Raw genomic sequence first — 27,792 nt, forward strand, 5'->3', positions numbered from 1 at the left:
TCCACTAGTAATCTACCATTTTTATCTTTCACTCCCCTGCTAACTTCACTTCCACCCTGTCTTACTCTTTTCACCTCTTTCCAGAACATTTTCTTACAGTCCCTCCACTTTACACTCAAATTCCTTCCAAATTCCTAATCCACTCTCTTCTTACTCTCTCTTACTAATCTTTTCACCTCTCTCGTTCTACATGTAACTCTCTCTTCCGTCTCTCAATTTCTTCCACGCCCCTATTTCTCATCCATTCATTGTATGCATTCTTCTTTTGTGCCACAGCCTGTCTCACCTCTTCAGTCCACCACGCTGTTCCTTGCATCCCCCTCCGTCTTCTCTTCCTTCCACACACCACATCACATGCTGAACATATTTCTTCTGTAAATATCCTACACACACCTTCCATGTCTTCCATCTGCTCCAATTCATAATTGCCCAATCGTTCCTCCACTTCTCTCTTATACTCTGCCTTTTTCTCATCCTCTTGTAACCTTTCCACTCTCCTTGCAACTACTCCTTCCTCTCGTCTTTCCCTTCTTCTATTCCTCCATCTTACTTGAATCCTAATTCTGGCCACCACCAAGTAGTGGTCAGAAAGTCCACTCCCCCAACCTCTATAAGCTCTTGCATCCATTACACATCTTCGCATCCTTTCTTCCATACACACATAATCAGTCATTGCCTTCCTTTCATTCAGTTCACCACCCACCCTTCTCATCACTCGCCATGTATACCTGTGGATCATTTTATGCCTGAAGAGGGTATTGGCTATCACCAACCCCCTCCCAGCACAAATGTCCACTAACGCACTCCCATTCTCATCTATCTCAGCAGGCACACCTCACTCACCAACTATTCCATCCACCTTCATATTCCCAACTTTACCATTCATATCACTGATCAAAAACACTCTCATTCCTTCCAAACTTTTCCATGCACACTTCTACATTTGTCCAGAACTCTTCTCTCACTCTTCTAGCACGATCTTGAGTTGGCGCATACACACACACAATCGCCCACATTTGTATTCCAACTTTCAACTTTACCCACACAATCCTTGACCCAACTGATCCATACTGTCTTATGCTCTTCTTCCAACTTTTACTCACAACTATACATACTCCTTCCTTTGCCCTCTCATTCTCACCTACTCCTGCACATATACCCCATCCATACTCCCATTCTCTCACACTTTCTCCCCCCCATTTTGTTTCAGTTATTCCACATACATCCATTTTCGCATCCTCAAGCACCTGGACAATCTCTCTCTCTTTCACCTAATCATTCGCTCCTCTTACATTCCATGTACCCGTTACCAAGTCCTTTGTCCGGTCCTGAGTCGTCATCGTTTGGTCAGTCCTTGTCCGAGGCTTCTTGTTTGTGTTTTTAGTTAGTTGTACTACTGATAACAAAAATTACAAAACATGAAACTGAACAGGATGACAAATATACAAGTGACTTACAGAGTTGTAGTTTATATTTTAGCATAAAAGGGACCTGGAAAGAAAGTATTACTGATAACAAGTTACTTCTACACGAGATTATCATAATGTACAGTATATGCAAAGACAGTACAGTATATGCAAAGACTCAGCTTGGGCTCCTAATGCTGCCAGTGTAAGGCTGGTTGGAGTCGGAATTCTCCCGTGACTGCTCAGTACATTCACCTTCCATTGTGACTGGCATGTGACTATACATAGCTCACTGCTCATAGACGAAATGGAAAAAGAACCACCGATGTAGGACTATGTATTGACGTTTCTCCTCATGCGTTCCTCAGAATACAACTGCTGAATATACATCAAATATACTGTATAATATATAGCAGAAGGCAGTGGGGATGTGAGGGGGCTGGGTGTATTGGTGGGGAGGGGGATCGTAGAAGGGCAGGTAGGGTAAAGAAGGTGAGGTCCCAGGGGGAAGGGATTACAAAACACAAAGACGAAGAGAAAGAAAGAAACAAGGGACAGGTGCAGTGGGAAGTCATATGAGAGGGAGAGGGAATGTTGCGAAAGGAAACTGGGGTCACAATGGGAAAGGGATTGCCGATGCCAGCACAGATGTGTGTGTGTGTGTGTGTGTGTGTGTGTGTGTGTGTGTGTGTGATTAGTATCTATGTGTGTGTGGTGTGCATGTACTGTATAGGTGGGTAAGAATCTGAGTGAAGAGAGGAGAAATGATGGATGGGAAAGAAAAAGGTGTGATGTTTTGAATTTCCTCACAACCCCTACCCTCCAAACCCAAAACATCACTCCTCTTTCCTGCCCATTCATCCTTTCTCCTCTCTTCATCCAGATTCTTACCCACCTATACAACACTTGTATGCACACACATACACACACACACACACACACATACACACACAAACACATACTGTATAGAGTAGGTGCATTGCACGCCTGTCATTCCACCTCAAAGTGACAACTTTCCCCAACTTCTCGTTCTCTAGATGAATAGGTCCCTCTTTTTTCGTCCGTTTCCTTGCTTCCAGCTTCTCTCGTAGTGGGCTTGAGCTGCCACTTCATCATCTAGAGTATTACTCGAACTGGGGTATCAAGCAGGGTCTTCTCTCCATTGAACTTTGACATAAATTTCCTGTATGTCCGTACAGTTCCACATGACCCAGTTTTGTTGTCATGTAGAAACTGACAGAGCAGGGCTACGATATCAACCAGTGTAAAGAATGTGACCCCTGCCCATGTAGTCTGCAATCATCTTTTTGACGACTGCACCAGACTTGCCCATGAGGTCTTTCTTGCTGACCTTTGGTACATCTATGTGCCTGTGTACACGATCATGTCAAGCACAAATCCTGTCTCACAGTCACACGGCACAAACAGTTTGATGCCAATGCGATGTCTCTTGGATGGGATGTTTGTTAACTAGTTAGTGACACTGAGACTTTGTCGTGTGTGTGAGTGTGTGTGTGTGTGTGTGTGTGTGTGTGTGTGTGTGTGTGTGTGTGTGTGTGTGTGTGTGTGTGTGTGTGTGTGTCCTGAATAGCCACTAAACTGTGTAAGTCGGTGCAAACACAAACCATGGGGGAAAAGGGGGCGTACTGATGGAAAGGCTCATGTGTACTAAGAAAAACAAGAGAAAAATCCACTGGCTATACCACGCCACTCATGCAAGACGTCCGTGCTTTGGTACAGATATATCGGGACTGTCACTTTAGCGGGGCTAAGTTCCAGATTTCCTGCATCCTCGCATTCCTTTGACATTGTATAGTACGGAAGACATGGATATGGATGAAAGAGTTACCTTCAAGTTATATATTGTAGGCACACGTTAATATGGATGGGATAACAGCTGGCTAAAGTGTTGTTATTACTATACTGTGGTGGCTTATATAAGGGTGGTTTCACTAAAGTATGGTCAAGGTTGATAAAGTACCCTGCCTTCCTCACATTCATTTGAAACTGTACAATACTGAATGTAATAAGCATGGATATGGCTTACAGGGTTATGGTCAAGTCATATAGACACTCACTGTACATGGGATAATAGCTAGCTGTAAATTGCGAAATAAAAATATAACACAACATTATATGTATTGGAACAGTATGCCAAATAAAACATAAAAATGGCTTACAGACTTGTAATAAATAAGTTAGCACAAAATGGGCCATGATAACATGAATTACAAAACATAATAGTGAATAGTATGAGAAACATAGAAGTGGCTTACAGACTCGTAGTAAATAACTTGGCATAAGAAAGGCCTGTAAGGAAAGTACTACTGATAATAAAAATTACAAAACATAACATGAAATTGAATAGTATGACAAATATACAAGTGACTTACAGACTTGTAGTACATTAATTAGCATAAAATGGATCTGGAAAGAAAGTACTGCTGATAAAAAATTAATTATACACGAGTTAACAATAATGTACAGAATGTGCAAAGACAGTACCCATGACCACGGCTGATGAGTTCAATTCTCTCGGCGCCCCTGGTAGCCGATAGACTCGTGGGATGTGGACTGATATGCCATCAGCAACAATGGTAATTTCTGGTCCCATTCTGTTTGTCCATCTACGCAGTACTTGGCCAGTTCTTGTCCCAGGGTCCAGTTGAATTTCTTCTTCATACCATTTGACTGTGGCCTTAATGGGGTCATCCTGGTCTTCTTTATCCCCATTAACTTGCTGCACTCATGGAACACAACACACTCAAAGTTTCTACCCTGGTCTGAATGTAGCTCTTGTGGCATCCCAAAACGACAGAAAAAACGATCAACCAAAGCCAGAACAACAGTTGCAGCCTTTTGATCAGGGATGGCATAGGTTTCTGGCCACTTTATGAAGCAGTCCATGGCGACATATATATACTGCTTTCCTCTTTCAGTGAGTGGCAAAGGTCCACCAATGTCCACTGCAACTCTTTCCATCGGTGGACCCACTTGGTACAGCTGAAGAGAGGCGCAACCGCGTTTCCTGGGTTCCTTCTTGACACAACACACATCACAGGCCCGACACTACTCTTCAACATCCTGACGAATGCCAATCCAGTAGAATTTCTGTTGCAGCCAGCTTAGAGTTTTTTTTCACTCCCAGGTTCCCACTTATGATCTGGCTACGGGATTCATCCAAGATCTCGGACCTCGTCTTCTTCGGAGCCACCAGTTGCCAATATTTGCTGAGGCCATCAGGTGTCTCCCACTGACACTCCAGTAGTCCGTCATTCAGACGAAGAAGGTCCCACTGACTCCAGTAGCTCTTGGTTGTAGGGCTTTACCTGGAAATTTCTTCCCAAGATGGTCGCACTATACTCTCCTGCAGCCACTCTGGCACTTGTTGTAAATCTGCATCCTCCATCTCCATCCTCTTCAGATCTTCTTCATCTGACTTTGGCCCTGTCACAACTGCATGGCGGCATTTCTTGCCAAGATTCCCATTCCTGTTGCACTTCTTGCCAACTGTTCTTTCGTCTTCTCGCATACTGTTCATCAAGATTCTTCTGCATTTCTTTAGTGCTGGTCTTCTTGGGAAAAATTGACTGGTTGTTGCCTCTCATCACCAGCCTTCACTAATTTACCCTCATCCCTCTCAACTGGACACTAATACCTGAAGTGTCCCACCTCACCACATGTCCAACACCCATTTGTTGCAATCTGAGATTTCCTTGCACTGTTCCATTCTTGCTCCTTATTCCATTTGTAATAATCCACCTTTTTGTGTCCCAGCTTCCCGCAGAACCAACATTCTCCTCTGATCTTCTCCCATTATGTTTTCCATTTCTTGCAATCCACTTTCCGATGACCTGGCTTTTCACAGTACCAGCACTTTCCTTCAAAATTTTCCACTTCCCATACTTGCACCTTTCTTACCTTGAATCCTGCACTATGACCTGTCTGAAAAGTGGACATACTGGATCTGAAATAGGACTCAAATTCTAGAGCCCTAGCTAATGTTTCTTGCGTGCTTCTGTGTTGTGCCTGCTTTACTTGCACTTTCAACTCTGCAGTTGTCAAGAGCAATGATGAACTTGTCTCTCAGAAGAATAGCCAAGAAGTTAGGTGCAGCTCCAGAGTACGCCCTATGTACTACACTCTCCAGGTCATGAGCAAGCTGTTGTAGGGATTCTCCTCGAGTCTGTACATGGCTCCGGAATCTTGCTATGTAAACCTCAGTGTGGTACATGGTTGCATATCTGCACTCCAGCACTTCTATAAGGGAGTGTTAACTGTTCATCTCCATCACTGACATCTGACCCAGAATTTCCATTGCGGCACCCCTAAAGCAAGTAGCAAGCTGCACTGCCTTCTGCCTACCATCCCAGCCATTCTGATCTGCAAGTAACTCAAACTGTGCACGGTAAGCTTCCCAAGATACTTTACCATCAAATTTCTGGGGTTCCTTTTTGTTTGTACCCCCATTATAGCCATGCACTTCACTGGTTTGGGGTCTACAAACTGGGGCGTCATAATTGAGGCCAGGACATAAATCTCATACATTCTGATTACTGGATGATTGGGATCCTTCAAGATTCACCATACGCTGTCCATTCCATTCATACTGTATGCTCCCTGTACACTAACCTGAGGCTCAGCAGTGCAATATTTCTTTACAACCTTCATTTTTTTCACTAATTTATCTTCACATGATCGACTACATGCTTCAGCTGGCTGTCTACATGCTGTCCACTCCATCACTATTTCCTCACTAATTGTCTTCAACTGGTTGTCTACATGCTGTTCACACTCCATCACATTATTGCTTACCTCATACTTCTGCTGCTGTAGCTTGGCATCTACTTCCTTCTTAAGTTGTTGCTGTTCTTCCTTCATTTCCTCCATGAATGCATCTAGCTGTCCTTGCACCCTCAGTTGTACTTACCTCTTTTGCTCCTGTAATGCCTCTTGGAGTTGTTCATATCGTTTCATTTTGTTCTTCACGTTGTGCCTCAACTTGTTCATAACGTCCTTTTTGTTCTTCATGTTGTGCCTCAAGTTGTTCACTCTGTGCCTTCAATTGTACACTTTGTGCCTGTAATAGTTTTTTTAATTCTTTCTGTCCTTCATTCAGTGCCTGTAGTTGGACACGTCGTGCTTGCAATAGGTTCATGATTGCAGCCAATGACACCTCGTCTTCCTGCCCAGCTCGAGAGCTTGTCTGCATGCCCCCTTGCTCCATGTCGAAGAATTGACTCACTGCAGCACTTAATCCCACTCCTGACCCCAGTGTTATGTCCATCCCACTCTGCCACAGGCTCCAGCAGCAGTAGTACAGTACATAAAGGACGTTGCCCAGTGAGTTGTTCTTCCTATGGTCAGCCGTTAGGTGTACAGTACACAGGATCAGCTCAGATGTCGTAAATAAACACTGGCTTAAGTCCACTGTCTTTATTTTCCAAATAATTATGCTGAATGCTTTCCGGCTTCACTTTACTATTCTCACAAGCACTGGAGCTATACAAACTTTACTAACTGCAAGTACACTTAATGCGTGACAACACTTCTTTGTTTTCACAAGCACCGAAAATATACAAAATTCACTGACACTGTGCTACACTCAAACTGAACTGAAAACCAACTGAACTTGAAACAGTCTGTTCCCCATCCTTATATAAGCTTGCATTATTCGAGAAACTTCTAGCACAAACTTGATGGGGCAACAGTTAATAGTTACCAACTAGGGGACAGCAAACCATGCCAGAGTTGTCTTACATTACATAACACTCTAAATTATTTAGCTTACAAACTTAAACTGAATTACACAGTTTAACAAACGATCACATAAATAAAATATCATAGAGAAAAGGAGCAGAAATATTAATGTTCAACTTACGAAATAACTACACTCACTAACAGCAGGATAACTGGCAACTCTGACTCGTACCGGAACCTACAGTAAACTTTGGGAAACATTGAGAAGGTTCTCGACTATCTAACTGGCAAATCTCGCTTCTTAATATTACCTTAGGGTCTTCAAAAGTTTTTTATATTACACATATAAATTTAGTTTTGGCAAAGTTCGTAGTTTTGGCTAGACATTAAGATTAGGTATTTAGTTAAGCTTCACCATATAAATGGTGAAGCTTCTTGTAGGTGTCAGTTTTATCATTATCAACCCGCCCCGTCCCGACCACTTTTCCACCACTGACTCCCCCCAATCCCGACCATTTTAGGAAATTATTTTTTTTGGCTCAAACTTTCGCTTTTGGTGAGAAACATTGAAAATTCATAGAGAAATCGCTCACCTGAGGTTTAAAATACTCATTACAGGTAGGAGTACCTCCTTACCTTACTGGGTTTTCTATCAGGCTGGCACCAAAGAAAACGAGTTCTATGGGAGGATAACTATTTCATGCCACTCATAAACGGTATTTATTTATTTACTTGGTACGAGTTTATATGTAGTACAAGAGTATATTGGTTTTCAAGCAGTAATATAGGCCGACTCCGCTCTTTCTTTACCCCTGCACAATTGTTGACTCTATACAGGGGTTTTTATCTGCCCCTGTGTGGAGTTGAACTCTCATGTGTGGGGAGGCTCCCCTCATACAGCTCTTCTCAATAGGGTGGAGCCAAAGGCTTTTCGTCTCATTAACTCTCCTCCTCTTACTGACTCCCTTCAACCTCTGTCTCTTCGCCGCACTGTTGCATCTTTATCTCTTTTCTATCGCTACTTTAATGGTCACTGCTCCTCTGAACTGTCTGCTTGCATTCCTCCACCCCTACAACAGGCGCGTAACACCCGTCTGGCAGCAAACTCTCATCCCTTTTCTGTCCAACTCTCTAATGCAAGAGTTAACCGTTACTCCCAGTCTTTCATTTATGCAACAGGTCAGCTCTGGAACTGTCTCCCTCTATCTGTATTTCCTGCTGCCTATGATCTCCAGTATTTCAACCGCAGTGTGCCCAGGCATCTCAAAATGATCGGATCTTGAATTTGGCTCTCTATTGTATTTTGTTTTTCTCTTGAAGGGAACTGTTACTGCGGGCTCATGGCCTTTGGTTCCTTCTTCCTCGCATAAAAAAAAAAAATTACAAGCATTGTTTCACTCACTAATACCTGACCTTTTTTTGCCACATTACCTGATCATCATTTCTAACTGTTTCTTCCTCTAATGCTATGTAAAGTTTGTCCTCCACATTGTCATTGATTGGGGAATCACTCTGGCCCTGAATTTCGTACCGTGGTATGACATGGCTATACTGGCCAGATCACTGATAACAGGTGAATTACTGAGATAATGGCATGCAGGGGGGGGGAGGAGGTCATGCTGGGTAAGACATTATCCCTGCCTGGCATCTTGTTGAGGAAGGTGTCACGTGTATACGTACCAAAAACGACCAGCGAAAATTGAAAATTGTGCAAATTAGGGACCTTGCAATTTTTTCGTGTTTATGTACGTCGACGGGATTGGCAGTGACAAAACGTGTGGATGTTAAAGAATGTCAATGGGATGCCGCGGGTTAATATTGCACTCCAATTTCTTAGAGCTTGATGATAAAAGACATAATGGTACCCAAGGCTAACTGGAGTTCTATCTGTAGACGCCTTAATTCCGTAAGGGGTGGCCACAAACAGATCGCTTCCATGTCGCCCTGTCCCCCGCTATTTCATTGTCCTGCTCCCAGGCCACACACACCCTCTCTCATATAGCTCTTCACTCCATCCCTCCATCTCATTCTTGAACTTGTGCTTAATAAATGAGCTTGTCCTATTTTTGAAGGTGATATACTATTTTTTATTAAAACAGTTGCATATTTGACATTGAATTATCTCAGAAACTAATTGAGATACAGCCACTTGGTTGAAAAACTATGATAAAAATGTTTGATGAATAATTTTGGCTTAATATTTTGCCATTTAGCCATTTGGATATTACCGAATTAATTTCTGTTCATTCTTTCTTTGCAACACATTATAGAGAAACCCACAAAAGCTTTAGAACTTTAACCTTCCAGATATATAGCTGTGGTTCCTCTTATGATCTGAAATGAATATGGTTACAGTTAAACACACAGTAAGCCAGTTATTGAGACAAATGTAAAATATACGCCTGCATCCTTTAATATCTTTGTCTTCAGATCTTAATGTTACTCAAGAAGTTACATTTTGGTCTTCAAATCTAGTTTATATTACACATCACTTGCATGCCAGGATGAGTTATTGTGAAGCTTCTTTATCATGGCAATGCAGAGAATAGGTAGCAAATCTTTATAATTTTTCTTTGCACTTTTGTTTCTTCGGCCTTGATGATAATATACAGTACATAAAGTTACCCTACGGTACCCCAAGTCCTTGTGGCTAATATAAATGACTTTGACGTATTTTTTTATGGTGATATAGGCTTTTTTTTTTTTTTTTTTAATTCTAAACATGGTATATTTGAAGCTGTATATCTCAAACTAATTAAGATACAACTGTTTGGTAGAAAAACTTATGATGAAAATGTTTGCTAAATAAATTGAGAATAATATTTTGCCATTTAGCATACTGGAAAATACCGACTTCAAATCTCCTCGTTTTATTCTTTGTAACACGTTTTAGAGAAAACGACAAAAGCTTTAATGCTGTCAGTTTCCATATATACATATCTGTGGTCCCTCTTATAATCCGAAAGGAATATGGTTAGAGTTATGCAAACAGTTAAACAGTTACTGAGATAAAAGTAAAATTTACATATCCATTCTTTGGCACAACTGTCTACAATTATTGTTGATGTTACACCTGAAGTTATCGTTTTCAGATCTTCTTTGTATTATAAATTCCATATGTACTGGCAAAGTTTCTTTGATACAGTTACAAAATATGAGTATTCATTTAGTTGTTAATACTATTATTATTATTATTATTATTATTATTATTAAATTTTGGATTTTGGAGGACGTAGACAGGCTGTGTAATAATCATCATTCCAAATACTAATAGGTTATCCGTGATTCCTTTCCACTGTACACCACGCAATCAGTCGCCCTCATTATACGTTGCTATCCCTAGTTTTCTTCTGACTTAAATGGACATAAAGTGATTGACTATTTTTAAACTGAAGATTAAAGGGGAAGAGATTAAATTGTTTCAACCATTTCACTGACTATGCCTTCTTTTGGGCAAGTTTATAATATACGAGTATATATATATATATATATATATATATATATATATATATATATATATATATATATATATATATATATCACACACGCTGTGGTTCAAGTCCTTGACGTTATAGCGCTGGTACATGAGCACGATACATGAATCAGTTAACTTCCTCTAGATGTTCTTTATATTTATTTACTGTTATGTCACTGTATTTTATCATTCAGCTTCATCACCAGATTTTTTGTTAGACTGTTTCCAGTTCTGACAACCTCTTCCATAATCAGATACTAACAACTGAATTTTACTTTCTGTTATTTCTATTGCTGATCTAGCTTTCGCGAGTGGGAACACAAAATGTAGTTACACTTTGGAGCCCTGACATAAATTATGTACCCAAGCGAAAGATTTATCGCAGCAGCAAGAATGGGGGTAGGGTCGGGAGGAAGACCCTGTAGTACAGTGGCGAACTTTTTTGGATATATCAGCCAATTTTGAAGATACAAGAAAGATAGACACTAATCTGAAAATTGCATAAAAATCTCAAATATTTTCATTTCATAGACAACCCATAATTCCCAATAGTTTTTCTATAAATCGAGGAAACAATTTCTTTATAAGGCAGAGTAGCAGAACAGCCGGCTGGGCAAGAAGTAACGATCGACGTTTGCGTGAGTGTCGCAGCAGTATCCGCCGATTGCTGAGAGCAACCTGGTTTTGCCTTTTCAAAACTAATAATACCTCTTTTTTTTTTTTTTTTTTTTTTTTTTGACTGAATCTGAGTCAGACTAATGCAATACCCTGACTGACGAAAGAAACTCTGAATTTCTGATTTTTGATTCGAATTGGAACGCACCGAGAGATTTGGTGAAAGTAATTTTTGTGAGTGAGCTAAAAGCAAAGTCAGCATTTGAATAATTTTACTACAGTTTACAGCTTAGGAAGTTGCTGTCTTTCTCAAGACAACTGCGGTAAAGTGTCAGGTAAGCAAATTAAAGTCAGAAAATCAGAGGAAGATGATGAGCCACATGAGACAATATTCAGCATTGCCTCTGACTTGTTCACTCGCTTGCTCGAACACGTTCCACACTTTCAGTGTGGATGCCAATTACATGTTGCATACATTACCTGGTTTCCAATCATGTAGGTAGACCCACGATACCTTTAATAATTTCCGACATAATACAGTTATGGTACTGATCTCACTGCTGAAATGGTAATGGTCAGTGGGAGCGTCAATCATCCACCCACTTAGTGTAGCAGTACTCTGTTTCATGGTAGCTCTACATTGAGTGGCAAGACAAATAATTTTGCTGTAAACCATTAGTATGCAGGGTTGTAACCTTTAACCCGCCCCGTCCCGGCCACTTTTCGACCACTGGTACCCCCCAGTCCCGGGCAATTTTCGACCTTTTTTTTTTTTGCTAAAACTTTCGCTTTTGGTGAGAAACATCGAAAATTCATAGAGAAATCGCTCACCTGAGGTTTAAAATACTCATTACAGGTAGGAGAGCCTCCTTACCTTACTGGGTTTTCTATCAGGGTGGCACCAAAGAAAACGAGTTCTATGGGAGGATAACTATTTCACACCACTCATAAACGGTATTTATTTATTTACTGTTACGAATTTATATGTAGTACAAGAGTATATTGGTTTTCAAGCAGTAATATAGGCATTATAAGCATTGGTTCACTCACTAATACCTGACCTTTTTTTGCCACATTACCTGATCATCATTTCTAACTGTTTCTTCCTCTAATGCTATGTAAAGTTTGTCCTCCACATTGTCATTGATTGGGGAATCACTCTGGCCCTGAATTTCGTACCGTGGCATGACATGGCTATACTGGCCAGGTCACTGATAACAGGTGAATTGCTGAGAAAAGGGCATGCAGGGGGGGGAGGAGGTCATGCTGGGTAAGGCATTGTCTCTGCCTGGCATCTTGTTGAGGAAGGTGTCCCGTGTATAAGTACCAAAAATGACTCGCGAAAATTGAAAATTGTGGAAATTATGAACCTTGCAATTGCAGGACGTTGAAGTACGTCCTCGGGATTAGCTGTGACAAAACGTGAGGACGTGGAAGTACGTCCTCGGGACGGCGCGGGTTAAAACAACCAACACGTGTTCCCTACGTGTCAACAAGTGGGTTGGCGGAGGGTTTGTGCCCTTCCCCGGAAAGCAGCTAACTAAAAACAAGATAACAGGTGATGACCAAGGACCAGACAAAGGACATGGTACGAACTGGAACATGGAATGTAAGGGGTGCAAATAATGAGGTGAAAGAGAGAGAAAGAGATTGTGTAGGTGCTCGAGGTTGCAAAAGTGAACTTATGTGGATTAACCGAGAGTAAATGGTGCGGTGAGGGTGTGAGAGAGTGGGAGTATGGATGGGGTATTTGTGCAGGACTAGGTGAGAATGAAAAGGCAAAAGAGAGAGAGTGTGGTGTTGTGTGCATGAAGTGGAAGGAAACTATAAGACGGTATGGATCAGTTGGTTCAAGGATTGTGTGGGAAAGATTATAAGTAAGATTACAAATGTGGGTGATTGTGTGTGTATGCGCCAACGCAAGACCGTGCAAGCAAGCAGAATGAAACAAGAGTTCTGGCCAAATGTGGAAGTGTACATGGAAAAGTTTGAAATGAATGAAAGAGTGTTTTTGACTGGAGATGTGAATGAAATATTATGGAATGTGAAGGTGGATGGAGTAGTTGGTGAGTGAGGTGTGCCTGCAAAAGTGGATGAGAATGACAGTGCTATAGTAGACATTTGTGTCAGAAGGGGATTGGTGTTAGTCAATATCCTCTTCAGGCACAAAATGATCCACAGTTATATGTGGTGAGTGATAGGAAAGGTGGGTGGTGAACGGAATGCAGTGACTGATTATGTGTATGTGGATGACAGAATGAGGAAGTACGTTCTGGGAGTGTTCCTTCTGACCAGCACTCGGTGGTGGTGAAAGTCAAGGTTCAGGTGCAAAGGAGAAACAGAAGGAGGGAAGGACAGGAGGAAGTAGTCCTTACAAGGAGGGTAAATAGGTTGGAAGAGAATAGAAATAAGGCAGAAAATAAGAATGGAATGGAGGAGCGATTGGGTAAATATGATTTGGAGGTGGAAACTGTGTGCAAGATATTCACAAAAGAAATCTGTGCAGCATGTAAGGTGGTGTGTGGGGTGAAGAGAAGACGAAAGGGGATGCAAGGAACAGCATGGTGAAATGAGGAGGTGAGACAAGCTGTGGCGCGAAAGAAGAAAGCATACATTGTGTGGATAGGAAGCAGAACTGAGGAAGATGGAAGAGAGCATTATATGTAGTGAGGAAGACAAAGTTCAAAAGATTAATAAGAGAGAGTAAGAAGAATGTGGATGAGGAATTTGGAAGGAATTTGAGTGTACAGTGGAGGGAATTAAAAAAAAATGTTCTGGAAAGAGGTAAATAGTGTTAGACTTGGTGACAGGGAAGTTAGTAGTGGAGTGAAAGATACAAATGATAGACTGCCAGTGGAGATGGAACAAAAAGTAAGCAGATGGAAAGGACACCTTAAGGAAGTGTTCTTGGCTGCTTCCCTCAAGGAAAGGGAGGTAGCCAAGACAGGACGACAAACTCCCAGTTTACTCATCCACTCAAACACATTCATTCGCATCTTAGCCCCAAGGAGAGTAGGGACAGATCCTCACTGCACCACACTACATGAGGGTCAACTACACAGTGCAGTCAGTGATATCCACAGCAGGGCCCGACAGCAGAGCTGGTTTACCCCTGCCACATCATAATGGACTCATCCTCTTACCCGCATCTGACCTAATCAGCTGATCAGATCAAATGTTGAGAATATCCTCTCAGGGCTGCATCATCATTTATTCATTAACAATTTCTCTCCAGTCATTTCTATCACACACAGCCACTTTCCCTTGCTCAATAGACATCCCTCTCGCATCCAACGCTCTCTTCACACTGTCCATCTATCCTACTCGTTGTCTTCCTCTCAGCCTTACACCTCTCACATCAGATCTAGTTATCTGTTTTGCCAGTTGCTCATTATCCATTCTCTCCATATGCCTAAACCATCGCAACACTCTCTGCCCAACTCGATCAGCCATCTCCTGCATAACTCCAGTTCTCCTTCGCACTTCACCATTTCTCACTCGATCCATAAGTGCCACTCCACACGTACTCCTCAGACACCTCATTTCCATTATATTCAAACTTTTCCTCTCTGCCACACCCATATTCCCTGTTTCAGTTCCATATAACACAGTCGGTACCACAACACCCTCATACAGCCTTCTTTTTGCATCCATTCTAAGCGAATGACATCTAAACACCTTTTTCATTCCTCACAGCAGCTGCTTCAGATTGCACTCTCTACATCAACATTCACCAGACTTAGACCTCCAACTAAAACTCTTGCATTCACCATATAAATATTGAACAACCAAGGCGACATCACACATCCCTGCAGCAGCCACACTCTCACGGGAAACCAGTCATTCACAGTATTTCCCACTCTTACACACGCTTTATTATTTACATAAAAGCTTTTCATCCCTTTTAGCAACCTGCCATCAAGTTTATACAATCTTAAAATAGTCCACAAAGCCTCCCTAGCAGTTCTATCGTACGCTTTCTCTAAATCCACGGACGCCCAAAACACATCCTTACCTTTCGCTAGATACTTTTCACACACCTGTCTCACAGCAACCACCTGATCCATGCATCCCCTCTCAAGCTGCTCATCACAAATCACTCCCTCTGTACCCTCTCTAACTCTCTTAATTAACACTCTACCATACACCTTATCTACAACACTCAACAGACTTATACCCCTAAAGCTAGTTCATTCATACTTATCACCCTTACCTTTTTACAACAGGACCACACAAGCACATGCCCAGTCAATTAACATTCTCTTATTCTGTTGAAATTTCTCAGGCAACAGCCTACCCTACCTCTCGTCTGCTGCCACATTAGCATCACGCACATCCCTTCTCGTCCGATTCCTCTTTTCTTCGTACCTCTCATATGACACCTCATCCTTCCTCTGCAGCCCCGCTTCATATGCACGTCTCTTCTCAGCCACAATCATACTTACTTCCTCGCACCACCATGCACATCCCTTTCTTACACCACTACCCACTCGTCTCAACCACACACCTCTTCCGCATGCCCCACCACAGCACACTTAAATAACTGCCATTCATCCTCCACACTGCCATTCTCCTGATCTTTCACTGCATTCCACTTAACCATCAATATCTCCTGATACCCTATCATTTTCTTTCTTTTATCCAACTCACTCACTTTCAAAACCTCCCTGCCACATCCAACTCTCTTAGCTCTCACCCATCTCTTACCTACTCTCAACTTGCCCTCCACCAGGTAGTGGTCAGACATACCTCCACCCTGCCCTCTCAAAACTCTCACATCCAACAGTCTTCCTATTACATTCCTAGACACAACCACATAGTCCATCAATGCTCTATCAACAGTCCTTCCACCCTCCTGTCTCACCCATGTATATTTATAGAAATCTTTCTTCTCAATCAAGGTATTTCCAGTCACCATTTCTCGCTCAGCACGCATCCCTATCATTCGTTCCGGATTATCATTTCTTCCAGGCACACCATGCATACCAACTACACCTTCAACTGCTACATTTCCCACTCTAGAATTCAGATCTCCCATCATTACCACATTAACATTCACTCCAAAACTGCAGACACTCATCAACATCATTCCAGAAAGACTCTCTCTCTTCTTCATCCCTCTCACTACAAGGCCCATATGCACTCAAATATCCACAACTCACGTCACATCAGTCTCGATGACATCTTCCTCCATTCAGTCACACACTGCTGCACTTCCGGGCATACTAACAAGGCCACACCTTCTCTTGCTTTCCCTCTGTCAACACCTGACAATCTTCCATTCAAACTTCCAAACTTAGACTCACCTTTCCCTTTCATCTTTGTTTCACTCAAAGCTAACACATCCAACTTTCTTCTCACAAACATTCTCCCAGTCTCCTCCCGTTTATCCTCAACCGTATTACATCCACGCACATTCATAGACCCAATCTTCAGGGTACAGGGATAACTCAATCCCCCAACCCTTTCTATGGGCTGTCTCTTTTTAGGAACTAAAAAACAGAGGAGGGGGTCCCTAGTCCCCTCACCCCTCCCCTGTCAGTTGCCTTCTACGACACGCAGGGAATACGGTGACAGAATTATTCCTAACACAACCTGGCCGCATAGTAGTAGTAACATCCCATAGTGCAGCCAGACTGTGTCTCCCTCGCCACATAGAAAACGAAAATAATGTGAGTATAAATGGCTGGGGAATGGTTGGGAGAAGGAGAGAGGTGAGAAGGAAGGAAGAGATCAGAAGGTTGGAAGCAGTGAAAGCAATGAAGAAAGTCTAAATGGGGAAATCCCTAGGAATTGATGGAGTCTGTGGTGATATGCTGAAGCATGTGGGAGAGATAGTAGTTGAATGGATATGGAAACTATGCAGACTGGTCTGGGCGGAAGGTACAGCCTGGGATGACTGGGAGTCAGGTATAATTATTTCCCTTTACAAAGGAAAAGGAGAAAAAGAAGTGTGTAGTAATCACAGGAACATTTGTCTTCTTAGTGTAATGAAAAAAGTATATGGTAAGATACTTACTGACAGAACTGGGGAAATAACAGAGGAATTAGTTGGAAAAGAATAGGGAGGTTTTTGGAAGAGAAGAGGTTATGCAGATCAGTTATTCATTCCTAGGTCTTTATTGGAAAAGTTCCACGGAAGGGAAAGAAGTTGTACAGTATGTGGCGTTCATGGATTTGGAGAACGCATATGACAGTCAATAGACAATGAATGTGGAAAATATTAGAAAATATAAGAAGTAAAAGGGACATTGTTGAATGCCGTGAAGAGTGTGTATGAGGGTGTTAAGGCTGCAGTGCGTGTGGGTAGAGTGAACTAAGTGAATTTTTCAGTTTGAAAGATGGACTGAAACAGGGATGTGACATTTCCCCATGGCTGTTCAATCTGTAGCTCGGTGGATGTTGGAGCGACCCTAATGAGAGAGGACAGTGTTTGGAAACTTCCTGTACTGTTGTTTGCAGATGATACTGTATTGGTAAGTGAAGCCAAAGGAGAACATAACATCAAGGCTTAGTGAATGAGTTTGGGAGTGTGTTAGAAGCGGAGTCCAAAAATGAATGTAGGGAAGAGTTATGGTTTTTGAGAGAAATGAAGTCACTGAATATACAGTGAGGTTGGATGATGAAGAAATGGAAAATGTGAGTGCATTTAAAGACTTGTGTACCATAAGAACATAACATAAGAAGTGAGGATAACTGCAGTAGGCCGGTTGGCCCATGCTAGGCAGCTCTTAGAAGAGTAACTGAACTACTAGAATGAGATAAAGATAGCAAAGAAGAAGGCTCTCCCCCGCCTTCCAAACCCTCCAGCCGAAGCCGGCAGGAAAAAGTCAGAAAGAACACCACGCAGTATAGAAAAACTGGCGTGGACATTTTACAGGAACGTGTGAAAGGAGAATAGAGACTATCATAGTGTAACCTGAAAAGGAAAAATTATGAATTAGTATTGGTTATAAGATTTTCCTTTTTCTATATCCACCCCTTATATGTCATATGCTTATCTAGAGAATGCTTGAAACTCTCAATGGAAGAGGCAGCAACTACTTTACTAGGTAGCTTATTCCATTCATCTACTACTCTATTACCAAACCAATTTCTACCTATTTCCTTATTGAAACGGAATTTTTCTAGTTTGAAACCATTATTTCTAGTTCTATCCTGTATGCGCACTTTATATACCTTGCTAATATCTCCCTTATTTATACCCTTCATCCACTTAAACACCTCAATTAAGTCTCCCCTTACTCTACGCCTCTCTAGCGAATGCAGACTTAGATCTTTCAGTCTGTCTTCATATGACAGGTTCCGGACTTGTATAATTTTTGTCATTCTTCTCTGTACATTTTCTAACGAGTTAACATCCATTCTATAGTAAGGACACAAAAATTGTACTGCGTAGTCTAAATGTGGCCTTACTATTGCTAGATAAAGTTTCAGTATTACTTTTGATGATCTATTGCTCACGCTTCTCGAAATAAATCCTAGGACCCTATTTGCTTTATTTCTCGCATTAATACACTGTTGCCTTGGTTTGAGGTCGTTACTAACCATAACTCCTAGATCCCTCTCGCATTCCGATTTGCTAATTTCTTTGCTATCTAAGCTGTATTTAGTGTCTCCAATGGTCTTGCCTACGTTAAGTGCTTTACATTTTTCAACGTTAAATTCCATTTGCCAAGTTTTAGACCATTTGGACAATGTATCGAGGTCTTTTTGTAAGTTATGGCAATCGTCAGTCGAGTTAATGATACGCCCTATTTTTGTATCGTCGGCAAATTTGCTGATGCTGCTATTGACTCCTAAGTCTAGATCATTTATATATATAATAAATAATAAGGGGCCGAGTACTGAACCCTGTGGTACACCGCTAGTTACTAATCCCCTGTCCGACTTAGTTCCATTTATTAATACTCTCTGCTTTCGTCCTTTCAGCCAGGATTCTATCCATTTTAAGATATCGCCGTCTATACCGTGTGCTCGAACCTTTCTAACTAACCTTTCGTGTGGGACCTTATCAAAAGCTTTACTAAAGTCCAGATAAATAACATTGTAAGCTTAATCGCTATCTACTGCCTCATAGACCTCCGAGTAGAATGACAACAAGTTTGTGAGGCAGGATCGTCTTGCCTGAATCCGTGCTGACTTTCGTTTATAAGTTTAAATCTTTCTAAGTGTTCTCTAATCTTATTTGCCAAAATTGACTCTGACATTTTTCCTACTATTGACGTTAGACTTATCGGACGATAATTCGATGCAGCTGATTTATCACCCTTTTTAAAGATGGGCACTACCTTTGCGGTCTTCCACGCTCTGGAACTTCTCCTGAACTTAAAGAGTCATTAAATAATGTTAAAAGTGGCTGACATAATTCTTCTTTGGTTTCTTGTATAATTTTTGCTTATATATCGCCAGGACCTGACAATTTTTGAGGTTTTAATGTATTAATTTCTTTCATTACGCCCTCCTTACTAATGGTTATTTTACTAAGAATATTTTTCGTATTCTCATCGTAAATATGTGCTGCTTGAGGGACCAGGTCTAGATTTTCCTTGGTGAATACTGATATGAAATAATTATTTAGGATGGAGCACATTTCTTTATCTTCACTGGTAATGTCACTTGATTCTGTACTGAGTGGTCCTATCCTATCTTTATTTTTCGTACGGTACATTTGATAAAAACCCTTGGGGTTTTCTTTTGATTCACTAGCAACCTTAATTTCACAACTTCTCTTTGCTTTTCTTATCTCCTTCTTTACTTCTCTTTAAAATCATGTACCGGTTACGTAAATGTTCCTCTCCACGTTTTACTTTTCTATATATTCCTTTCTTTTGGCCTATGAGAGATTTTAATTTGTTGTTTAACCATCTTGGTTCTGAATTATTCGTTCTAAACGGTTTTAAAGGGATGAATCTATCTTGGCCTCCGTGTATTATATTTATTAACTCGTTATACTTCTCACTGGTCGAACGTCTGCTTGGTACTGGAGCTGAGTTAATTCCCGTCACCTGGACTACATTCTCATCTACCACCTCCCCCCTCACAGACCCCTGGTGGACATTCCCACGTGTTTCCTGCCCTTCACCTATGACCTGGGGTTCCCCACTGACCTGGCATTCCCTCAAATAGCTAATCTCCCTGTGGAATACCGTTCGAAATTAAGCTTTTAAGCCATCGAAGTCTCCTAGACGAAAATTAGGAATGGTGGAGGTATTTTCAGTGGAACAGACATCCCAAATAAATTTGTATTTAATTTTTTCATGATCGCTATTACCAAGTCATTCACAAACCTCTTTATCACTAATGATATTTTCTTTCTTAGCTAAAACCAAATATAGTATATTATTACCTCTGGTGGACTCCCTGATATACTGATACAGGAAATTATCCCGTACTACCTCTAGAAATTCCTCTGACTGCATCTCCTGTCTGATTTCTCCAATCTATCCTTGGCAGATTAAGGTCCCCTACAATTATTACTAAGCTGGACTGTGATGCTTTCCTAATTTCCTCCCAAAGGTACTTACTATCAGCTCTACTTAATTTAGGAGATCTGTAAATTGCTCCTAAGACTAATTTCTCCCTATGGTTACTAATTTCAACCCAGACACTTGCTGTGTCCCTATTTACTTTAATGTCTGCTGTATTGTAACAGTTTAATGAATCATTTACATAAATAGCTACCCCTCCCCCCTTTCTTCCCTGACGGTTTGACACAAAAATATTATGCCTTTTATCTGATATTCTGCTAAAAATTATCGAGTGTCTGTATTCATCCAAGTTTCACTAATAATGGCAATGTCTATTTTCTCTACAAATTAAAGCCCTCAGTTCATCCATTTTATTACGTAAACTCCAGCCTGTTTGTGTAGTACTCTTTCAGATTATTACTAGTAGTTATGCCTCTACCTTGGCATTTACTGTTATTTATTTTATTACTAACTGGGAAACTCTTCACTTTACTAATATAACAATTTTTTGTACTACCTCTTATCGCCCTTCTATCATCGCTTTTTATATTATCTATCATCGCCTGCTCAATTTGAGGTGCCTGAGTGGATGTATCTACACTAATGGTTTAACTGTTGTTCTTAATTTTGCAAGTCTTGATGCATCTATCCAAACATGGTAATAATGATTTCTGAGTGTAGTTGCTGCTACTTCCTGTACACCTACGTCTCAACCTCGAAAAAATCCAGCTAAAACAGTATTTCCCTGCCTGCTGAGTCCCATCCCAACTATACAAGGCACTCCGTCCATAAAACCGGTCCCAGCTGTCTATGAAAGGCATTGCATTATCTTTGCAATACCTTTCAAGGCGGCAATTAAAACCTATTGCCCTGCTCAACCACTCCCTTCCAACTCGCCACCTGGGTAAAACACCGAGCACTACAGGGGTTCCTCCCTTCTCCCTAACCTTTTCTAACATCAACTTGTACCTTTGCCACAGTACCTCACTCTTACGGCTACTAATATCATTGCCTCCTACACTGAGGCACACAGTGGGTTTGTCACCACTATCCTTCACGATATTTGAATTTTTTTCTATCACAATAGCCACCCTGGCCCCTGGAAGACACACATGTTTAGCGAGTGGAGTATACATGGCTCTGTTAAGATATCTCACCTGGGAGTCTCCAACAACAGCAACATTTTTCTTACCTTTCTTCTTCTGATTATACTTACCTGTACTGGGAGTTCTCTCACCGTCCTTCTCCTCTACTTCCCTCTCTGCCTTCGCTTCACATTCGTCCCGTAGTGCGTCGAAGGCATTAGTGGTCTTAACTTCCGTTTGCTTCTTAAGAGTGAACTTCGTTGCACCCTTGTTAACTAGTGTCCAACCTTCAGCCTTTTTCTCTTTCTCCTCCAACATCTCCTCCAACAATTCCCTCATTTGTGACTTCTGCCTGAGAATTTGTACCTCCCACTTCAGTTCGAGAAGTTCCTCCTTTAATTCAAGGTAGTCCTTTTCAATACCTGCAATGGGGATGCAGTTCTCTGCCGAGGAAGCCATTACGCACAAATTCACACAAGGTAGGACAGCATTATCACGGGTCACTACGGGTCACCACAACACACTAGCACAACACTTTCACGGATCACTAGCACAGCACTATCGCTGATCACTACAACACACTAACACAGCCACTATCACAGATCACTAAAACACATTAGCACAACACTACCACAGGTCTCTAGCACGTCTGAGCAGACTGACCTCACGAGATGATGGAGGATGAAGTGCTTGAAAGGGAACAACAAAGAAGAAAGTTTGCTGGTTCATTGAAAGCATTGATGAGAAATAGGGAAGTGAGCATGGAAGTAAAAAAAAGTTGCTGCATGAGAGTCTTGTGATAACAATTCTCACGTATGGACGTGAAATTTGGACGTTGTTGGTAGGAAACAAGACAAGAGTGAGAGCAGTAGAAATGAGTTATTTGGGAGGAGCATGAGCAGTTACGTGGAGAGACAGACCAGCAAATAAGGAAGTGAAGGAGCATTGTGGTGTGGATGTGGAAGTGATAGCAAGTGATACGAGAAATACCCTGAGGTGGTTTTGTCATGTGGAGAGGATGGAGAGCTAGAGACTGACAAGGAGAGTGTATGTGAGTGAGCTGGAGAGGGAAGAGGGTAGGGGAGGCCGAGGATGAGATGAAGGGATGTAGTGGAGAGGTATATGAGAAATGGGGATGTGAGCTGGGAGGAGGTAAGCGAAATTGAGGGGGATTGGGCGACATCGAGGCGATTTGTTTTGGGCCACCCATTAAAGGATTAAGGCGTCTGGCAATAGATGGATAGATAGATAGCTAGATCTCACTGCTCTTTTACATTGTTTTGCTCGCTTGAACCAGTAATCCTTCTGCACTTTAAAATGTTTCTGCTACCCAAAATTATCACTAACACTTACCACAATGCATCTCAGTTAGTTTCATCATATGTCTCTTCATCCATTATCCACTACTTTATTGTGGGCCCGGAACTAGGTTCCTAAGTTCCGACATTTAATCCCTTGAGCGGCACTGGTTGAACAAAAAACACACATAGCCACTTCACCTCACTTGATCGCGGGACGCCTTTTTGACTGTGTGGTTACCATCTGGTGTAGTAAATGGTATCCAGAGTTACAGGAAATCATTTGGTTTGTCACTCAATTTATATTCACTTGACGGCGGCAGGTGCATGATGGACGACCTCGCTCTGCGTCATAAGAGATACATAGATATCCTTGACTTTTCTATTTGCTTTTAACCACTATTGCTTACAGAAAACCCCTGACTCTCTCTCTCTCTCTCTCTCTCTCTCTCTCACACACACACACACACACACACACACCTTGCCACAAATGGAAACTTGTTCTTCGTGAAATGGTGTTTTGAGTAATATATTAATCTTCCTATCATGACTCTTCCTTACACTCTGTCCTATAGGTTAAAGAAATATTACTGTAGGTCTAAATTTTATTTCACGTTTGCTACTTTTGCCTCTGTACGGCGGTCCAGTATATACAGTCTACCTGTGGTCAGATCTTTAACCTCGACCTAGGCATACATTATGTAGTCAAACCATTCCACATGTTATTTTTTTTTTACTGAGGTATTATTACGTCATCCATCCCTGCTACTTCGTGCATTATTTTTTCGTGCTTTCAGTAGCCATGTCCTCTTTTCCTGGCTTACCACACCCAACTATCACCTCATCAAGTTAACCTTCACTGACAAAATATTCCACTCGGGATTGCAGTAATCATTTATGCTGAAAAAGACTTTAATATACATATTCCATATTTTCTTTTAAGATCATCAAATTCAGTGCTAATCCTGCATTCTTTCCCGTCATCTGTCTGCTCTGTCGTTCTCTTCAAAGTGCTTACTTCCTTCCATAACATTTTCTTAATGACCCCGAAATTTCTCAAAATGTGATTACACCACCTTATTTCTGGCCTCAGCCTGGGCAAGACGTCCTACCTGGAGTCTCTGACCTCGAGCTACCTGCACGCCACCTCCATGCACCTACAAGAATCCCTGGCACGGGAGCCCACTACCAACCCCAGCCGCGTGATCGTGGCCTTCCTGTGGCTGTATGCGATGGTGATGGGGTTTTCTTACAGTTCCAACCTCACCGCCTTCCTCACCGTCACACGTCAACCTCGCACCATTGACACATTCAAGGATTTTTATGAGTCACGTCTCACCATTGTTGGATTGGGACCCACTCTTGGCAGCCTCATGGAGACATCTGTGAACTTTTATCTCAGAGTAAGAACTGAAGTGTTCCTCTATCAAATGCAGTGAAATGAGTTGTGATCCTTATTTTAAGTATTACAGGATTTTTCGTAGCACCACTTACATGGTGATAAGTTTTGCATATTACATCTAACATTCTCTTGTATCATATCGATTTATTGTAGACAAAGATTATATAAACATAATACAAGAGTATAATGAGGTGCAATGTACAGAATCAGTTGCTAAGGAAGAGGGGTTACAAGTTTCCACGGGCACTTAGATTACGACCAGGTACTGTTTACTACATGTGTTTCATTTAATGCTCTCCAACTTGGTAAAGTTGCCAAATGTAAAGCTGAATAATCCGTATCACAGTGCAGTTTCACATCTTTCAGGAACTGTATAAGCAGTTTGCCCCATTACCATCACACGATGCTGCAGTGCAGTCGGTGTTGGATGGTCGAGCTGGCTACATCACCAACTACCACAAATCTAAGTACACAGTAGCTAAGCTGAACAGTGCTCATCGAACTCCCATTGTCCGCCTTATGAAGGTTAGACCAGCCTTTTCAATACGATTAGTTAAGTACGATGTCTATAATATTTTCTGACACCTACCATATTTTAAGACTCGTAGTACAAAGAACTATAAAGTGTCCTGAAGTAGAATCGAATACCGTATAATATTCATTAAAGTCCTGGGACTGACAGATGATTGTCACTGCCCTGCACAGTAGACAATGTAGTCACTCAGTTTTCTAGAATTCAGGGTTGTATTGCAGTTGCTCTATTCTCTGTGATTTAGTTGACCTCTGCTTACCAACTAGTCAGTAACTGTAACTCATTTCCTATGAGGTTCATTGTAGGAACCAATATTCTTCTAGATGAGTTAGTCAAACTCAGGATGAACCCTTCCTACGTTGATAATGCGGTGTGTCACGAATCAAAATCGCGACATTTCCCTTTTGTGAGAAGCCACGAACTATTAGTGGAAAACTCACTGTTTATCGTTCAGTTAACCGCTCATTCGGACGGAAGCTTTGTCAAATCAATTTTTCAGTGTCATAAGTGATCGTCTTTGTGTGAGACATTAGCGCTTCCGCTGAGCGATTTGTTTTGGGCGCGTTTCGCTCACTCGACTGTTAGAAAAATGCGGCCTAGTGCTCCGCTTTGTATCCCACGACTTATGGAGTCCAGTGTTTGCTCTGACGGAGAGAGGTTCTGTGCTCCAGCAGTGTGAGAGGTCAACCCAAGCTCCACAAGATCACAGCTCCAAGCTCCCACCCTAGATTTGGGTGATACACAGCATTCATCGACCAGTATTTCTTTTCGTTTTCCTAGTCTTAAGAGTTTAATTAAGGTGTTTTTCCTAGGCGTAAGAATTTAGCTCGAGTGAGTGAGTGAGTACGATCTCTTTATTTGAATTCATTTGAAGTGTAACGTTAAATTTATTTTTGTAATCAATAAATTTAACAGTTCTTTTCCTTGAGCTTAATGTAATGTAAACTCTTGTTTCATTTCTCCACAATTAAGCTTATTTTCCATATAGCTCCTAGCTTGCATAAACGTTTTGCTATTCATAACTGGTACTTAGGCCAGTCTTGTATTAAACTTAAAATCCGTTGTGCCTCCTAGGAGTTAAGCACCAGCAAGAGCCTGATATTATTATAAGTATTAGTTATTTATTGTCAGGGGTGAAGTAACTTTCTCCAGAGGCTAACAGTACTAAGAAACAGCAATTGAGTTATTAGTCTCTGCTGTGTACTGTTGAGGAAGTTTATAAATTCTCGTTCTTAGAGAATCGTGCGAAGAAGTCAACGTAAAGTAATCGTTGCTTAATTTAGTAAGACAATCATTGTCCCTGCTCTTCAATATTATTGAATATTATTATCAATTAAATAATATTTAGCATTTATTTTAAAAAACCGGTGTTATTTTAAAAAAACCCGTGACAATTGGCGACCTTATTCCAGGATATTATCTCCTGGCTCTAAAGCTGTTCACAAGATAGTACTCACTCGTTCATATTTAGGAATTTATCATTAACCCTCCCCGTCCCGACAACGTATGGGTACGTTGCAACGATTTGCATTTGCCAGTCCCGGCGACGTACCAGTATGTTGTGCAATTGCAATGTGCATAATTTCGACAATTTTCAAATTTCGCGCTTGATTTGCGGTACGTACCTTTGCCTGACCTTCCCCTACCTGCCACCAGGCGGGGACACTCGGCGACCCCGCGTGACCCGCGCTAGCCCGCCACTCGTCCACTCACCTGGTAGCCACGGTCCTGCTCAGACATGGCTAAGAGAGGTCTCTCAGACAGCGAGATTCAAGTCGCCCTGGACACCTTTACCGGCGACAGTGATTCCCCACTGGATGACGAGGAGATGGACAAAGATTATGTGCAGCCAGAGGAGGAAGAAACCACCAGCAGTGACGAGGAAGTTCCGTCACCCAGGAAGCGGCAGGACGTGACTTACCGTGCTGCTAGAGAGGGGCAGGAGGCAAAGAAGGCACGTGGTATATCCTATCCCTATCCCCAGCGTGCTTTGGAAGGAGAATTCGAGGTCGAGGACGAGGACGAGGACGAGGACGGAGCCGTGGGACGTGCTGCCACGTGGTATGGACGGGAGGTCATAACACATCGTGGCCCAGAGCGCACACCACGTCGTATGAGCAGGTATGGGCCTAGCATTCTGTTTGGGGAGCTAGGAAGTCAAGTGGAGGGAGTGGGGAGTGAAATGGAAAGTCCTGGGATTAGGGAAAGTGAGAGTGACGTGAGTGAGTCATTGCTCTCCCTACGTAGTGTGAGGCGGCAGAGTGGATCACGTGGGCCAGTGCGGGTGCATTCCTTATCACGTGGGGTTGTGAGGGAGGGGGAAGGTGTGGAGGAACCACTCCAAAGCACGTCTTATGCTCCCCAATATCCCCTAACACGTGGTCGAGCTAGGTTGCGTGAGAGAGCACGTGGTGTGGTAATGGAGGGGGAAGGTGGGGAGGAACCACTCCCCAGCACGTCTTCTGCTCCCCAATATTCAACTATTTCATCCCCACAGCCTCCTAATGTTCCTCAAGGCCGTAAGGGTAAGGGAAAGGGAAAGGGTAAAGGCAGAGGGAAGAGGAGTGACAGTGGGGAAGCCCTCCGTATTCCTTCTCCCCCACCTCCCCAACCAGGATCTCCTCCCCACCCAGACGAAGGCGGTGATGGGGACGAGGGATTTGTGTCGTGGGATTGGGAGGATGGGAGTGATTTTTCTCCCCTCATTCACCCCTTCACTGAGCAAGGGCGATCTGGCTGCATTGCACCAGGTATTCACAGTAATTCCACCAGGTTGGATTTTTTCCACCTGTTTTTCAGTGAGGCATTC

The 27,792-nt window shown here is 42.0% G+C and overlaps 1 protein-coding gene across 1 annotated transcript in view; it reads left to right on the top strand.

The window, feature by feature from the left end:
• Positions 1–27,792, top strand: part of LOC145396963 (uncharacterized) — a 301,105-nt gene that overhangs the window by 236,268 nt on the left and 37,045 nt on the right. The window contains exons 13-14 of the mRNA XM_080270195.1: positions 24,160–24,452; positions 24,818–24,976. Of these exons, the coding sequence (XP_080126321.1) occupies positions 24,160–24,452; positions 24,818–24,976 (452 nt within the window). The remainder of the gene's footprint in view (positions 1–24,159; positions 24,453–24,817; positions 24,977–27,792) is intronic.

This window comes from Coenobita brevimanus, chromosome 40 (assembly GCF_032717465.1).
Source record: "Coenobita brevimanus isolate Jiangsu-jjx chromosome 40, ASM3271746v2, whole genome shotgun sequence".
Lineage (NCBI taxonomy): Eukaryota > Metazoa > Arthropoda > Malacostraca > Decapoda > Coenobitidae > Coenobita > Coenobita brevimanus.